The 17,470-nt window shown below is 32.9% G+C and overlaps 2 protein-coding genes across 2 annotated transcripts; one reads left to right on the forward strand and one right to left on the reverse strand.

The window, feature by feature from the left end:
• Window positions 1-4,015: 4,015 nt before the first annotated feature.
• On the forward strand, window positions 4,016-5,368 carry LOC143200955 (uncharacterized). The gene is made up of 3 exons (XM_076411767.1): window positions 4,016-4,477; window positions 4,536-4,655; window positions 4,713-5,368. Exons 1-3 carry the CDS (start codon window positions 4,029-4,031, stop codon window positions 5,260-5,262), a joined length of 1,119 nt encoding a protein of 372 aa, XP_076267882.1. The 5' UTR covers window positions 4,016-4,028; the 3' UTR covers window positions 5,263-5,368.
• A 162-nt stretch (window positions 5,369-5,530) lies between these two features.
• On the reverse strand, window positions 5,531-17,324 carry wit (kinase protein wishful thinking). Its single transcript, XM_076411748.1, has 8 exons — window positions 16,927-17,324; window positions 16,614-16,867; window positions 15,106-15,486; window positions 14,594-15,052; window positions 14,352-14,537; window positions 14,168-14,301; window positions 13,342-14,112; window positions 5,531-7,564 (listed from the first exon to the last, which is right to left on the reverse strand). Exons 2-8 carry the CDS (start codon window positions 16,852-16,854, stop codon window positions 7,313-7,315), a joined length of 2,424 nt encoding a protein of 807 aa, XP_076267863.1. The 5' UTR covers window positions 16,855-16,867; window positions 16,927-17,324; the 3' UTR covers window positions 5,531-7,312.
• Window positions 17,325-17,470: the final 146 nt, after the last annotated feature.

The raw sequence follows: 17,470 nt of genomic DNA on the forward strand, positions 1-17,470 counted from the left end.
AAGGTAATATCCAGGTATTAGGCATCATTTGTTTCATTTATTCAATTAGTTATAATTAAAGCCTTCAACAAATGTTAATAAGATTCCGTCATGGTTAGATTACAAGAGACTAATCACTACATAGTATTAAACAAAGTCACCTTTTCTGTCCCTATATCCCTATGTGCGCTTAAATCTTTAAAACTACGCAACGGATTTTGATGCGGTTTTTTTCAATAGATAGAGTGATTCAAGAGGAAGGTTTATATGTATAATACATGCATAACATACTAAGGCAACATTGCTAATTTTAGAGGTTTCTAACGTGATGTCGTAAATTTACCTATTTTTTAGGCTTATTTAGCAATTAGCAAAAACGCTGCCTAACCCTACGAGTTAGATCAAATTAATGTACTACAGTATTGTACACCATAAAAAGGTCTACAAAAAAGTCCGCGATGGTATATGTTTATCTTTTAGGGATAACCCACATTAACCATTTTTATTGTTTACTTTTTACGTGAGAAAATGGCTTATTTACGAAGCTATTTTAAGCAATACGGCATTAATCCTTATCGAATTAAGTACCTTAAATACAGTGTGCAATTAATATAGATCAATATGGTTCCTTACAGCATGTAAATTAAACAAATATTTTCGGAGATATTACAAATTTAAAATTTGCGTTTAAAAATGTGTAATGTAATAAAAATTGTATGAATTTAGATATTCCAAAGATAGCAGGAAATCCTCATAGTAAGTATAGGGAAAGGGGAATTGTTTTACTCCAAATTTAATGCGTGCAGGCCAAGGGCAGTAATGAATGAACCAAAAATACTGGATCGATTTTAATCATGATTTCATTGAGTGACATAGGCATATATATTTTATGCCCGTGCAAAGTCGGAACGGGCCGCTATGTTTTTATATACAACGTTCATATTTTTTCTGTAGTGTATTTAATTTAATATCAGCATTGCACCCGTGCGAAGCCGGGGCGGGTCGCTAGTATATAATATATCTGATTTCTTGTATGTCAAATAGTTCCATGGGTTATACTTCACCAGGTTAAGGGTAAACTGATCTCCCCCAGAATCCTACCGACTGCACCAGTTATGAAACCTGTAAGACCTAAACACGAAAAATTCTAATTTATTTTGAACGTAAACTTATTGAACTGACTTCCAAAAAAAGACACTGCCGGTTCAATTCTATTATAACGTAAACGAAACCCTTATAATGCATACACATCACTGATCATATCATGTCAGGAGACTGGTTTCTTAAAACATTCAGTACCATATTAGTCGGGCTACATAACACCTAACAGCTTGTAGAAAATAATTTGAGATATTATGGACGCTTGAGTACTAATAGGTCCGAAGTCTAATTGAGGGACTCGTAGGAAATACGTTATTGTTCAGCAGAAAATTATATGAGACGAGGGAAACGAAAGCAAGTGTACATGATTTATGGAGAATGTTGTCATTCTGTCGCTTAGCGGGGAAAAAATTGAAACGACAATATGCCAAATTTGTCAGGAAACCTCTAATTTACCAATAGATAATAACCTTGAGAGGCGATAACTAGATTGAGATAACGATGCACTATACTTCGAAATAAAATAGTATACTCAGTTTTTCACAATGAAGTTTTCATTTTACAATAAAAGCACTCAAAATATGAGACAATTTACATTAATCCTAATAATTCAGAGCAAAAAAATGCTACGATACCAATACGTCTAACACATCTTCAATTAAATCTTATCAAGCTTCTACGCAAATATACATTCAACTCGCTATTTGTAACAACTAAAACATTATGAATATACTATTATAATCTATAAAGCTGGAAGTATCTCAATTAATATGTTAAGACTGCAAGTACATTTTTGACCCAACATAGCTTAAATGGAATATCAATAAATCATCAAAATTGGATAATCAACAAACATCTGACAAATTTTTGGATAATGACGAAGTTTCAATAACGATGAGATAAATGTAATACCAATTAAAATGACAAAACACCTCGTGCCTGCCGAAACGCGCTGGAACATTTACTTTTGTTTAAACAATTACGTAAGAATTCTGCAGAGGTCAGACACAGAATTTCGATCAGTAAAAGAAACTTTCGTTTTCTTTGTTGTGTATCGTCAAAAAAACGTTTACATGCTAATCATCTTAAGTAACAGTCACGACCAGACATTCCCCGTAAAAATATACATCGATTGAATGAATTAGGCATACTACATATAAATATTTGGTTAAAGTACTTGGAATTGAACATTTTCAACTATATAACGAAACATCAATTAAAAAAGGTGTCCACATTTAATAATATTATATCATATTTTAATAACAGAAAATAACCCTGGCATTAAAGTTCAATTCACAATACACTACAGTTACGAATTATTCCACGATAAACGACGAACATCAAACGTATAACTCAAGTTTTAAAAGCTTTTACTAATATTGAGGCAGGTAAGTATCTCTCTCCCTCGACCATATGTCATAAGAGAACAGAAGGCGTCACCTGTAGAGCCGATTCCGCTCGATCTGCTTAGTCCCCTCCTGTCATTTTGCATAGTTCATAATTTCATAATAAATTATGTTAGAAAACAAAAGAATAACATTTAAAAATATATTGTGGTCAAAAACGTGTGAACGAACCGGAGAAAAGGAAGACAAAATAAATTAAAAATAGGTTAACATGAAGACATAAAAGAACAATAAAAACCGATATGTCGTAAAACTTTTAACACCTTACCAAATAAGTTAAAATTAGTTCTTTGTGGCGACACGTACAAACTACTGAACTAGCCTGGAAATGATGTATCCCAGCTTGCACACCAACTGTTATAACATTCCTGTAACGCTCATCAGGACTACTTATTATCAAACATTCCAAAATATAATACATATAATAAATATTTCTAATCAATGAACCACCTGATCTAAAAAACATCCCATCAAGTTTAATTTTAAAAACCACATTGTAATTAAAACTACCCTGTCATAAATATCCAAATAAAGAAAGTATTGTCAGTTCCAAATCACCATTTTTTTCTAAGTTGAGTACTATAAAACTGTATAGTACCTAGAAAAAGGATCAATAGCACTTGACCCTCCCATTCACCTGACCTGAATCCTATAGAAATCTTGAGGCAGTAATAAATTAATTTAACAACAATCCTAACTGATTTCAACCAATTAATCAGCACATATTTACTATAATTAACACTAAATGCTATGATCACCGACGAATATATATGTATTTATTTATTATTAAAATTTAACTTTGCATCCTATAGTTCACAAATATTTTTAAAAGATTGCTTATTAAATTAAGTTCATATTAAATTTATTATTAAGGAATATAACATGATTGTCTTAATCAGAATTCAACTACCGTTTAATATAGCAATAGTTATTTATCTAAATTGCGGTACTTGATAAAAGTATTACAGTGGAAATGAAAAGGACATTACATTCGATGTACTACATCTGTTCGCTATCAAATATTATTAATAAAATTTAAATAACTATATAGGAAATACCAATAGTCAGAAAATTTAATAAAACAATAAAAACAAAATTCGTTAACAAAAAATACATATTCAAAAAGCACTAATTCTAAAAAAACATGATGAATAAACACCCAATTCAAATTAATTTTTTTTTAAATTACTTACCGATAATTTATGACTCACGAAATCTACAAATATTACAGAAAGCAAAAATAGTATATTAAACTTCACAGATAACAGTATTATCGCTTCAAATTTCAGTAAAATTTAAACCAATTTGATAAGAGACACATGTAAAAAAACACGAAACACGACAATACCCGACATATTCGATCAAAAATGACAAATAATGACAGAAAACGACTGCTATATTCGATCGTTAAAACAGGAAACATATAATGCAACGGTACAATTTTCGGTCGATAGATGACGCCCTAATGCAATGTATAAAAATTATAAATTGTTTCTGAATTGTTAATAGTAAAGTGTATACATTTAATTTGTAGAATAAATAATGGAACATAGTAGATTTCACCCTTTTGTTGTCTTCAGTGAACTTAAAATATGTTTAAAAGAAATTAGTGCTCACTTAAAATTATTACTAGAGTTTATGGAAAAATTTATGTTAAAAGTGGCCGAATTTAAAACACAAAAAGTAACAGCAAGGAAAATATCGAGCCATGAAACTATTACAAATTATATTCAACACCCTACAGTATTGGGATTTGATGATATAGCGGGTTTAAAGGATCTTAAAAAAATTCTTTATACTGTAGTTATTCTGCCGAAACAACAACCGCAACTTTTTTATAATCGGGTTCCAGGGAATAGCATTTTGTTGTACGGTCCACCTGGAACTGGAAAAACCAAACTAGTTCATGGTATAGCTGCTGAATCTGGCTCTATTCTGTATTGTATATCGTTAAGCGATATTTTATCCGCTTTGGTGGGTGAAACAGAAAAGTAAGATATAATGTCAATGATACCAAGGAATTTTCAATATATAATTAATAAATTATAGGAACATTCATGAGATATTCACTCAACTTAAAAAAAGCGATTCAAGATGTATATTATTCATCGACGAAATTGATGGTATATGCAGAAAGAGAGGAAATTCTGAACATGATCATAGTAGAAGGTATTAATTATTATGGAATTCTGATATAATGGTTAGGTATATTTTATTATATTTTAGGCTTAAAACTGAAATAATGAAACAAATGAATCAAATAGAGACTTGCAATAATATAGTTGTGATTGCAGCTACAAACTGTCCGTGGGATTTAGACAATGCTGTATTACGTAGATTCAAAAAACAAATCTATACGCCATTGCCTGATGAGGAAGAGCGAGTAGACTTATTCCATCTGTTGACTAGAAATGAAAACGTTTTTGATTCTGTTGATGAAATACAGAAATTAAGTGAAATGTCCGATGGCTTGTCAGGGTCAGATATATCAAACTTAGTGCAAGATGCCTTAGATATGCCACTGAACGAATTGCACGAAACTAAAATATGGAAAAAGTGTGAGGATGGATTTTATGAGCCATATCAAGGTGATATTTTAGAAGTAGATTCGGCTAATTACGAGGATATTTGGATAAGCGAATTAAAAGATTTGCCCCCTATGTCGGTCAGGGCCCGGAATGTGACCATGGCTGATTTCTGTGAGGCTATAAAGCAAGTTCAGGTGACAGTTACTCCTGAAGATATCAAGAAATATGAAGATTTTCAAAGCACATAATTCGTAAGATAGATATCGATGGTAAGTTTATAAAAATCATAAAATAGTAATAAAATAATAAGAATATTACAAATTATAATTGTTTGATTAAATTTATGATAATATTAATGACGATACTTTCAATTAAATAAATGTAAAAAATGTTTTAAATATATTTTGATATTTTATTTTTGTTTGATTATACAAAATGCCTCTAAACTGCCGGAAACGTTTTCGCTGAAAGTGAGAAAACCAAACGAATTACAGTGAAATGAAAAATACATCGCAATTTACAATAATATGAACTTTATTCTAGACACTTAATTCCTAGTAAATATCATGGGGATTACAAATATCAAATGGTAAAATTAACTAAAAAATAACAATATTAAAGCTTATTTTCTATAAAAAAGTAAATGGAAAAACAAATACACAGCCTAAAAACTTAACACGACACTTACTCCTTGCTCATAGTACCCAGGGTCATTTTTCTTTGTTTACGAATGTATGTTCTAAATGAATCATTCTTCATTTCAAAGTTTACAACTATTTGATAGTATATAATTGACTCAGGCACTTTTATAATTATGTGTCCTTTTTGGGTGATTTTAAAATAAAGAAATTGCACAAAAAATATATAGAAAAATCCTTACACCTAGTAACATTTGTTTTTTTTTTCATATATAACTTGATTTAAATCTAACTTGTGAGTGCTACAGATACAGGAATTTATACATTAATCATAAATAATTATAATGTTTAAATCTATTTACTTCATTATTGTGATTTATAGTGTCATATAAATAATAAAATCATATCTCACTGTTTATCACAAGTTATAAAAGAGTGAAAAATCAATAAGATATCTTCTGGTAGGATGAACAATCCCTTATAGTATTTAGGGTTTGAAATGGAAATATAGCGTCTATATCCATTGTTCCATAGTGTTTTAATATAAAATCTAATATTTCTTCATAATTTACACGTAAAGGCCTCGCTCGTAGGCAGCTATGTATTAAATATGAACTATTCATCATCAATATAAAATTGTCCGGATTTTTTGTCTTTCGTTCGGTTATGGACAACTTAAAAGTAAAAGGATTTTTTTATCACCTTATATCACAAGGTTCCACATAATATAAGTACTTGGGGAGTTGTAATTCAACAAAATATAATTACAAAAGCAACACTCGACCCAAAAAATAGTGATATTAGACCATACAAAAACATATATTTAATTTTTACGTTTATGTATATTTATCTTAATTCTAGCTTATTTTAATATACCAGAAAATATTCCTATTCTTGTTTAAAATATCATTTCAGACTGGCAATTCGAAAACCAGGAATTTAAAGTAATATTTTGGAAATAATAACTAAGATTAAAAATAAAATATTACTGTTTCTATTAAATTCATATTGTCTGGTAAAGTAACTAAGGTTTATATTAACTTTTTATACACGTTCAGCCTTTTTTAAAAACAATATTTGGCTCGTTTGTTCTATATCCATATTTGGATAACCATTCAAATAATTCATCATAACAATTAATTCAAAATATTTACATATTTGGCTTTTAAATTAAAGTCGTTTTTTAATCGGTCCTTTTTCTGTGACCGGAGATCAAATATGGCGAAGAAATTTCAAAAACTTCTTTCTCACGATGGTCATTTTCGTAAATAGTACGTGAGCTTCTTAACATTTTCGCTAACAAATACGTGGTGATCTAATCAAGGTAATTAATGAAAAATAAATTGTGTCCCAATTAATAACAAAATTCAGAACTAAAGCACTGATAAAACAAACCATTATTCCATTGGAATAGTAAAGTTCTTATCATTCAGTAATATGGATTACAGAACATGGAGCAGAACTTGGTGAAACAGTACTTAAAATAACAATATTTTCAAAGGCCATACTAATCATCAAATACCTTGTTATATTATAACGAAGGTTTTGTGTTATATTAATGTAGTTTCATCGTATCAATGTAAACTTTTTGTCACGGATTTTAACCACTACATTCTAAGCGCATATCAAAAAATTTACCTGACAAATTTTCTTATTAATCCTAAAAACTACTGATACTAGCACTATTATCCTGACTTAACTGCTCGTTAGTTAACGAGGCCGGGGGGTCTAAGTCCGGGGCGCTCCCCCACTGTCCCCTTGTCATCATCCTATCATCGTATAAAGAGAACCTGGCGGAATCCATTGCGGCTTTCCCTCTAGTTTTTCGCACCGATGGTGGGACATCACCCGGCGTTTTTACTCTTTGGGAAGGGTCTTTTAGTCTTGACAGATCAGAAGTAGACGAAAACACCTGCAATTTATTTGTTTAGTATATAAAAGTGCGTTAATAAATTAGAGATAGAAGGGAAATACATTTTTGATGTGTTTTAATTTCATGAAAGCTATTGAGAATACTGAGCGAAAAACTAAACCAACTGATTTTCATAAACCTCTTCCAAATCCAGATTTGCACTATTACAAGAGCTTAGATTAATTACATGCTAAGACTACTGGCAAGTGTACAAGATGAACTATTTGATTGACCTGTTCTGCGCATGCGCTAGCTCTCGGTAATCCACATCAAGTTGTTTATTATTTGCTAATTCTATGGTTACGAGTTTACACACGTTAATTTCTTATGTATGTTCCTGAAAATGTTATGAAATCCATAAAAAAATAATAGAATACTAATTTTTTTATTGATGATGGGGAAAATTAAGAAATTATAGCGAAGCTGAGACGACAAAATGAGTTTATGAATATATATTAAACCTAGTAAATATCTACTATATATATTACTGACACAAAATTAATTCAGAAACGTAACTAAAATTAAAAATATAAATAAAAATTATAATATATTCTACATGTGACAAGATCAACAAAATTACCAGGGCAGAGTAATTTTCAAAGCTCACACAATGGCAGAGAATGCCATTGAATGAATATCAATATTAGTGTCATTGTTCCTAGTGGTTATTAAAAAAATATTAGGTGTAAGCATGCAAGTTTAATAAATTTATGGATGGAGTACTGACACTGTTGTAGACACTATTGTACATGTTTCGAGCACTATACATCTAGTAGCATTTACGTACTTGTAAGAAGAAAGGTATATTAGTAAATTTGCAACATAAACTAGAAGAAATATCTATTGATGAAAGTTGTAAATTGTAATCGCATTGCGATTAATTATTTTTCAAAGAGAAATGATCTCCCAGGTTAGGTTAAGTTTTGTAATACGGCCCGTACTATCCGTCCATATATTTTTGACTACCTGAATAGTGAACGTGTGAGCCGGATTGGTTATTGGTGTTTTCTAATAGACATTCAGTGTCGCTTTGTAGCCATTACAACATATACAAAATAGCCGTCTGGAATGCTAATGGACTCCAGCAACATGCCAGGGAGCTTAAAATGTTCTTATTTGAACAAATGTGCTGATTATTGATTATTTATGATTATTGAAATTATTTACGGATTCCGAAATACAAGCTGTATCACACAAAACACCCAGATAATAAAGCACATGGAGGAACATCTATAATTATCCGTGAAGACATAAAACACTGTGAAAGAGAGAAATTCAACGAAGAATATTTACAAGCCACCAGTGTAACCATTGAAGAAGTGCATGGGCCATTAACAATGAGTGCTATCTATTGTCCACCTAAACACAACACCAAGGCAGAACAATACCAGGGTTTCTTTAACACGCTGGGTAATAGATTCATTGCCGGAGGAGACTACAATGTAAAACATGTAATGTGAGGTTCTAGATTAATAACACCAAAAGGCAGAGCAATCAAGCAATCAAAAGTCAAGACTACTGGTTAGCCAACATATTGGCCGTCAGATAGAAATAAAATTCCCGATACCATAGACTTTTGTGTTACAAAATATATTGACACCAAAACGTGCAAAGCTGAATCATGCTTCGATCTATCATTTGATCACTGACCAGTTATTATAACAGTGAACTCAAATATTCTCAGCAAAACAAAATCACCTTCTTTGCATAACGGCAAAACTAACTGTTCATTATTTAGAGAGAAATTAGACAGTTTAATATCCCTAAATGTACTTCTCAAAACAGAAAGGGATACAGAAATAGCAGCAAAAAATATAACAAAAATTATACAAGAGGCCGCATGGTACGCAACACCTAATAGCGCGACATATGAACGTTTAATTATATTTCATCTACAATTAAACGAAAAATTGCTGAAAAGAGAAAACTACGAAAAACCTGGCATCAAATCTGAACAGAAGAATACAAAAGAAAATTCAACAAGGCCACAAACGAGCTGAAAGAGCTAATAAATAAGGAACAATATCAAGGAATTCAAAACTATTTAGAAAACTGAACGTCAACTGATGCAAAGGAATATTCTCTCTGGAAAGTAACAAAAAGATTTAAAAAAACTCAACAACATAATCCACCCATTAAAATTGACAATACCTGGGCTACGAATGATTTTCTAAATTTCTCTAAACACTTAAAAATAGTATTTAATCCGCAACAGAAGAAAATAACATAGTTAACTTTCTTAACACTTCAATTCAAATGGATCTGCCATATGAGAAACTTACTGTTAAGGAAGTAAAACAAACTACTTAAAGAAATCAATGCTAAATAAGCTTCTGGTTTTGACCTAATTACTGGAAGAATCTTAAAAGAGCTCTCAGGAAAGTTCATCAAATTAATAAAATTCATATTTAAAGCCACGCTAAGACTTAATTACTTTCCTAGCACTTGGAAAGTGGCTCAAATCATTATGATTCTTAAAGCTGGGAAAAAATCAGAAGATGTCTCCTTTTATCGTCCTACAATATAAGCCTGTTACCTGTGATCCCTAAACTTTTAGAAAAACTACATTAAAAGACAAAAATAATCGCAGAGGAGAAAAATATTATTCCCGGCCTTCAATTTAGCTTCCGCAATAAACACGGAACAATAGAACAAATACATAGATTAGTCAACCAAATTAACAAAAACTTAAACGATAAAAAATATTGCTCCGCTGCATTTATCGATATTTCTCAGGCCTTCGACAAAGTGTGGCACATTGGGCTGCATGTTAAATTGAAAAAGCTTTTGAACCATAGGCACATTCAACTGCTGAAATCATACCTCACAGACAGACATTTTATTGTCAACAGGGTGGCGAATACACTGACCTATACCCAATATATCCGTGTATTCCGCTGGGCAGTGTTTTTGGCACATTCCATTTTCCGCAAGCAGACAACGCTAAATATCTGGGAATGCATTTTGACCAACGTTTGAGATGGAAAAAACATATAGTGACAAAACGCAAACAGCTTGGGCTTAAACTAAACCAAATTTATTGGCTGATAAATCTAAATTATCATTAGATAATAAGGTTTTACTGTATAAGTCAATACTTAGGCCCATTTGGACCTATGGTATTGAACTGTGGGGTACAATTAGAAAATCTAACATAGATATCCTCCAGAGGTTCCAGAATAAAGTGTTGCGAGTCATCGTCGATGCCCCATATCACGTGTCCAACAAACTAGTTAAATGTGTGAAAGGACAGTGAAGGCGCGTAGGCTCAAACGCAAACTATCATACGAACTGATTAATAGACACATAGAGTGAGATTTAATAATCCCTAAATTGCCCACGGACAGATTGTTGACGTTATAAGAGATTAATAAAAAGAAAACAAAAGTATCGGCGTTCAACGATAGTCGCCTCTTCTTTTCATAAAATAAAACATTTTTTAAAGTAAATTAATAGTTTTTGTTTCCTAAACCCTTTCACATATTTTAAATGGCGAAGTCGGTAAGATTCGGGGGAGATCATAAGGCTGTTCTTTTTTTAATTCATTGAATTAACCGGAATCAAATCAAAGAAAAGAAGACAGGTTGACAATCGTTCCGCAGTTATTCGAAGCGTTTCTTGGTGTAGTTAAATGGAGTTCGGGCAAAAGTTTCGCAGCTGAAACTGTCAAGTCCAAAAGGTGGATTGAAGGTACTTATCGATCACTGGCCATAAATATCCCTAGTTTCCCGGCACTCGCATCATAGTTCAGGGTGAACGGCCACCAAAGGTGAAACGGTAGCTCAGTTTCTTATACTATTGGAATCTGGAGTCGCCAAAATTTGAAGACCATTCTGTAGAGGGGTACCATGGAAATTTAAGTAGAAACGAGGATCTTCAGAGACAAACTGGCGGACGAATATTCAAACAATTGATACTCAAAAACAACGTTTGTAACAACTATAAGCTGTCGAGATGGAATAACGACCACGTACATCCCCTATGGCCCTTTCTTTAGGAGGGAGGTGTTATGTAATACGGCCCAGACCCGTAAAAATTCATTTAAAAAATAGCTCCAGAAACTCCGTCCATCAAATTGTTCACTTTTATGTAAAACCCAAGTATCGAGCTTCTTTTAATATCTGTGTCTGTGGTTGAATGCCTGTCCTAAGGTAAAATATGTCAGTGTACCTTGATATTTTAAAAAATATCATTCACTCTCTCATATCTCTAATATCGAAATCAATTATGATGCTAGCGTCTATTTAAATAACAGGTTAATTGAAAAGTCGCCAGTCTGAACATAGATGGCGCTACTGGAATTAAATCCATATTTTTTTCGTTATCCGTAACCCTCAAAAGATGCGTGTATAAATTTGACAGCTGTCGGATCATTAGTTTGTGGATTATAGTATTTTGAGTGAAGAAACTTTTGTTATTGTGAAAAAATGGATAAAAAGGAATTTCGCGTGTTGATAAAATATTGCTTTTTGAAGGGAAAAAATACAGTTGAAGTAAAAACTTGGCTTGATGCAGAGTTTCCGGACACTACCAAAGGAAAATCAACCACCAAGGATTGGTATGCTAAGTTTAGACGTGGTGGAATGAGAACCGAAGTCGGTGAACGCAGTGGACGCCTAAAAGAGGTTGTTACCGACGAAAACATCCAACAAATCCACAAAATGACTTTGAATGACCGTAAATTCAAACTGAATGAAATAGCAGACACTCTAAAAATATCAACTGAACGTGTACATCATATCATTCACGAATATTTGGGCATGAGAAAGCTCTGTGCAAAGTGGGTGCCGCGCCAGCTCACTTTTGACCAAAAACAACGACGAATTGATGATTCGGAGCAGTGTTTGAAGATGATCAAGCGTAATAAACCCAAATATTTGCATCGATATGTGACAATGGATGAAACATGGCTCCATCATTGTACTCCGAAGTCCAATCGACAGTCATCCGAGTGGACTGCACATGATGAACCCGCTCCAAAGCGTGTCTGTATTTTGGGATGCTCATGGAATAATTTTCATTGACTACCTTGAAAATCGAAGGACCATCAACATCGACTATTACATAGCGTTATTGGAGCGTTTGAAAGACGAAATAGCCGAAAACCGGTCGCATTTAAAGAAAAAAAAATGCACCAAAACAATGCACCGTGTTAAAAATCCATGAATTAGGCTTCGAATTGATTACTCATCCACCGTATTCTCCAAATCTGACCCCCAACGACTACTTCCTGTTCTTAGATCGTGCTAAGAATGAAAGCTCACTGGGAAGAAATTATCGTCGAATGAAGAGGTGATCGACGAAACTGAGGCCTATTTTGAAGCAAAGAACAAATCGTATTACAAAATTGGTATCGAAAAGTTGAAGGGTCAGTATAATCAGTGTATGACCCTGGAAGGGAATTATAATGAATAAAAAAAACTAATTTTGCCAAAAAAATGTGTTTTACTATAGTAGGCCGGGGATTTTTCAATTGACCTGTTACTAATGACCATAAATATCACATAAATTTTAATAAGCCTGTACTGCAAGTTTCCCTTTTCATAAATAAAGAAGCAAAAAATAGGGCGAAAATAACCTGGAATCTCCATTTTAAAAACTTTATAATATTTAGATGTTTATGGAGTTTAGTGTTTACATTATGTTTTATAGAGTGTCGCCTTTCATAAGGGGTTATGCTATGGCTTCATAGAAGTATTACTCGATATATATAGAAATGTAAAGTCCAAATGTATTAGGAAAAACCGAAAATACTTTTCTCCGATTGTTCCACTTACCTCGGTAAACTGTTCTAGTGATCTCTGACGAGAAAGACTGTTCTTCCTCTTAATGATCTGTGCGACGCCGCTATTGTTGGTAAACTCTTGAGGCCTCGCCACCGATAATCCCAAAGTGCACGGCCGTTTCACTTCAACATCGGCCAGCAATGAAGTCATTACTCCGGCTTGATTGTGATTGTTGACAGTTTTACTCTTCAATTTGACCTGGGTCTCTTTATGAATGTGCCCGCTGATGGACAGTTTCTTAGTGTGCAGTAGCTTCTTTAGACTGCTCCACATGTCCTTTCGGCTGATGTGGGAAGGCGCCTGTGTAGTGTTTTGTTGTTTCGGGAAGCCGTAGACGGCATTCTGGACGAACGGTATGGGGTTTACACGGTTGTTGACCTGGTAATTCAGGAATTCATTTGCCAAAAGGTTATGTGACTCTGAGGTGCAGTGTTTCGATGATTTGTCGATTAAAAGGCTGTCGCTGGATCCGGATAGAAGATTGCGTTCCAAACAAGGATTCCGTCCCTGATATGCTTGCAACGGCATAATACAAGCGGCAAGCTGATTCGAGTTTTTGCAAAATTCATCGGCCGATGGTGATAGTAAAGTCTCTATGGTAGCTGCTGACATATCGATAGCGTGATCATGTAGATGGTTGTTGTTTATCAACGGAGTAGGACTCGCTGGAGGATGCATGGGGTGTAAAATTCGTCCTTTGAGATTGGGAAGTTCCAAGAACCTTTCCACGACACACAAGGATGTTAGGCGAGCCTCAGCATCCTATAAAAATATATATGTCAAAAATAATTCAGAGACGTCCATGCTAAGCTTGTACCTGATCCCAACAGTCTTCAGCCGTTTCATACAACAGTCTAGCTGCCGCAGTATCCTTCCATGATACGGGCCAAAGAGGTCGAACTTTTCTCCTGCTCACCAAATTTTGCATCATGTCCAAAGTTGGATTTTCACCTAAATTTAAAACAATTAAACAAAGGACTCATTTCTGTCAATAAAGGTACCTGTTTCCTTATAAAACGGCAAAGAGTATGGTTGAGGATCGCCATTTTGCATGTCGGTGCATCGTATTCCCAATTCCCACAATACTAATCCCATCGCATAAACATCAATTTGCTTAAGAGCACTTTCACAGTCGCGAAGATTGACCGCGCCCTCCAGAACCTCCGGAGCCATATACCTTAATGTACCTAAAAACAAACAAAATGTACAGAAGTTCTTAACCATAATTTACCACCTTTTATACCTGCCTCGCTTAATGCTTTGTTTTCAGCCTTCCTTGGTATCACCGCCAGACCAAGATCGCAAATGCAACAGGATAAATCGGACCGCACCAAAATATTTTTCGAGTTCAAGTCCCGATGAGCTATACAAGGTTTGCCTAGATCACTGTGCAAATGCGCTAAGCCTTTGGCTATATCCAAGCTCATTCTGCTCAGAATACCGAGGTCGATAATGTGGTTCTTCAAATACTCTTGCAAGCTCTCTTGTTCCAGACTTAACAGGAGGAGATAGTCGGGATGTCCTTGTATCCTTACATACTCACCACCACCGAAACACTTCAGTAGAGCAGAATGCTCACCAACCACTTTGTAGATTTCGTGTTCGTTGAAGAAATAATTCCGATTGTGGCCCGGAAAAATTTTAACTGCCAACTCCCGATCATCTATGATTCCTCGCCAAACGCAACCATATCTCCCTTGGCCTGATATTAATTAAGTAAGATAACAAAACTGTTTTAACGATTCTATCACTTACCAATTATATTGATCAATTTTAATTTGTCTAAGCTGTAATCCGGAGGCGATGGTATAGGTAACCTACTCTCAACATCGTTCTTCTTCGGTTTTTTCTTATAACAATAATACGAAGTTGTTCCGATAAAGAACATGACCGTACTGAAGAAGAATACTAATAAGATCCAAAGGACCGTTTTGAAATCTTCTTTTTTGTTCGCGTCGTTTTCTTTGGTGGATTGATCGTCAACTTCGAAAACGTAGATGTCGGAAAAATTACGATTGCAGAAATTTTCGGAACAACAGCAGAATTTTGTGTTGTTCTTGGCTCGCGATGGTGGTTTGTCCGCCAAACATTCAGATTTGTCGCATTCGTTTGGATTACCAGACAAAGCCCAGCATCCTACAAATTGAACACACAATTTTTTTTTTCTTAAAATATCTCTTTACTGTGTAAAATAACATCAATATTGCAAGACGATTAAAATATCTTAATTGACAATATTATTAAAATAAATAAGTAAACAAGCAAATCAAATGCTTTCTGATGTACATAATTCTACAAGGCTTTACAAACATTTATAAAACAATGTAATTTATGCACACAGCTGGATGAAAACAAACGCACCGCAATTATAGACGTAATAGTTTTAATGCTGTGTTAATCCTATCAAAAAATAGTTATAAATAGAACATAAAGAAATTAAAATGATGAATGTAATATATTAAATTGTAAAACTCTTTAAACTGTACTTTGACCACTTATGAAATGAAATACAAATAGTTCACATTTGAATAACAGTCAATTAAGTAAATATTTTGCTAGCCAAAATTCTGTATAATGTCTATATCAAAAAAATATTAATGATGACTGATTAAACATATATACCATTATGTCATAAAAAATTAGTTATCAAATGTAAATGCAATGTTGGGTATGTTTTCTTTCAACTTTTCACTAACACTGTATAATATGTTAGATTACCACTTGTTGAATGATATTAACCATACACATACTCAATGACATATATACAGAAAGAATAGTACTTCAAAAAACACTTGTCCACTTATGTACTTTTTACATTAGCCATCTGGATTTCTTAAAGCAATATCCCATACCAATAGCAATATTTCTTTAAAAGTTAAAAAGTTTAAAAGTTAACGTATGCGAGATTTCATACATATTACATGCAATTACTATGGTTTCAATAAAAAAATAAGTCATTGAAATAATTTTGATTCAAAATAATTAAGAAACTTTCCAATCAATATATCATTATTGTGTATATGTTAATAATTGTGTATTATCAAGAACAAAAATTTAAAAATATATAAAGATAACTTTAAAGCCATAAATTATCACAGACATGTAAATATGTGTGGGTGCTAGATGACTATTAAATATTGTATTATGTCTGCTTATACAAAGAGATTGCTTAAAAACACTTATTTTAAGACTGTTTACAAATTATGCATCAGACATATAACATAATTCTAAGGTATTTATTAGCAACTTAACATTTGACATACCTTGACCCATAATTTTCGATTCATTATTTCCATCTTGTATCCATACTGCGAAACAATAATTTTCACATTTTATAAATGGCCCCTCAGAAGAATCTATATCACTGGATTCTGTTCCATCTTCACTCAAACGTTCAATACTTCCTTGGGTATGTGCACATAAAATTTCCTTGTCATTTTCTGAACAAACATAAGTTATACAGAGCATAAATGTGTGCAGTACAAAAATAGTGTAAATAACCATTTTGTAACTTGTACTGAAACATAAAATATAGTATTTAAAAATAAGATTGAAGACAAAATCTAAAATACTTACTGTTACTTAAACTACAATATTTTAATTTCCAAATAAGCCAACAAAGTTGTATTTAAAATAATTGTGGACATGACAACTAAACTTCTTCATTGTTTATATACTGATCAAAATCAATGACACTCAAATTAAAAACATAAATAACAATAATTTTCTCATGTGTAGCAAATAAATTTTCAGATTATGTACTGGCAATATCTGCGGACTAATATTCGCTTAAAGTTTACTTAGGAATTGTATATACACAGGCAGTTTGTTGGAGTAGATAAATTCTACAATGCCGCCAGACAGCCGCCAGTCTATACAGCAGCGACGCGCTCCTGCTAGGAAAAAATTACTGTAAAAAAACTAAATAATTCCTGACATATTCTGGAGTGTCAAATTCAGACAGTATTGTCAATAAATGAAAAATAAATCAAAATTAATATATAGATACCTGTAAAATTAAAAGTGAGCACTACTTATATAGAATACTGAAAAATATAAGCAGATTTCTACATAAAGTTTGATTGTTACATAATTAATTATATCTTAATTATGATTACTA

Source organism: Rhynchophorus ferrugineus, unplaced genomic scaffold (assembly GCF_030347505.1).
Source record: "Rhynchophorus ferrugineus isolate W39M unplaced genomic scaffold, kcgeb_rfMv2 rfM8, whole genome shotgun sequence".
Lineage (NCBI taxonomy): Eukaryota > Metazoa > Arthropoda > Insecta > Coleoptera > Curculionidae > Rhynchophorus > Rhynchophorus ferrugineus.

Bases quoted from the DNA above. Each gene is read 5' to 3' on its own strand.
- LOC143200955 (XM_076411767.1), top strand. From the start codon at position 4,029: ATGGAACATAGTAGATTTCACCCTTTTGTTGTCTTCAGTGAACTTAAA. The intron at 4,478-4,535 runs GTAAGATATAAT...AATAAATTATAG, and splicing joins TTGGTGGGTGAAACAGAAAA to GAACATTCATGAGATATTCA. The intron at 4,656-4,712 runs GTATTAATTATT...ATTATATTTTAG, and splicing joins GAACATGATCATAGTAGAAG to GCTTAAAACTGAAATAATGA.
- wit (XM_076411748.1), bottom strand. From the start codon at position 16,854: ATGGTTATTTACACTATTTTTGTACTGCACACATTTATGCTCTGTATA. The intron at 15,487-16,613 runs GTATGTCAAATG...TTCAATTTGTAG, and splicing joins ATCGAAAATTATGGGTCAAG to GATGCTGGGCTTTGTCTGGT. The intron at 14,302-14,351 runs GTACCTTTATTG...TTTTAAATTTAG, and splicing joins GCCGTTTTATAAGGAAACAG to GTGAAAATCCAACTTTGGAC.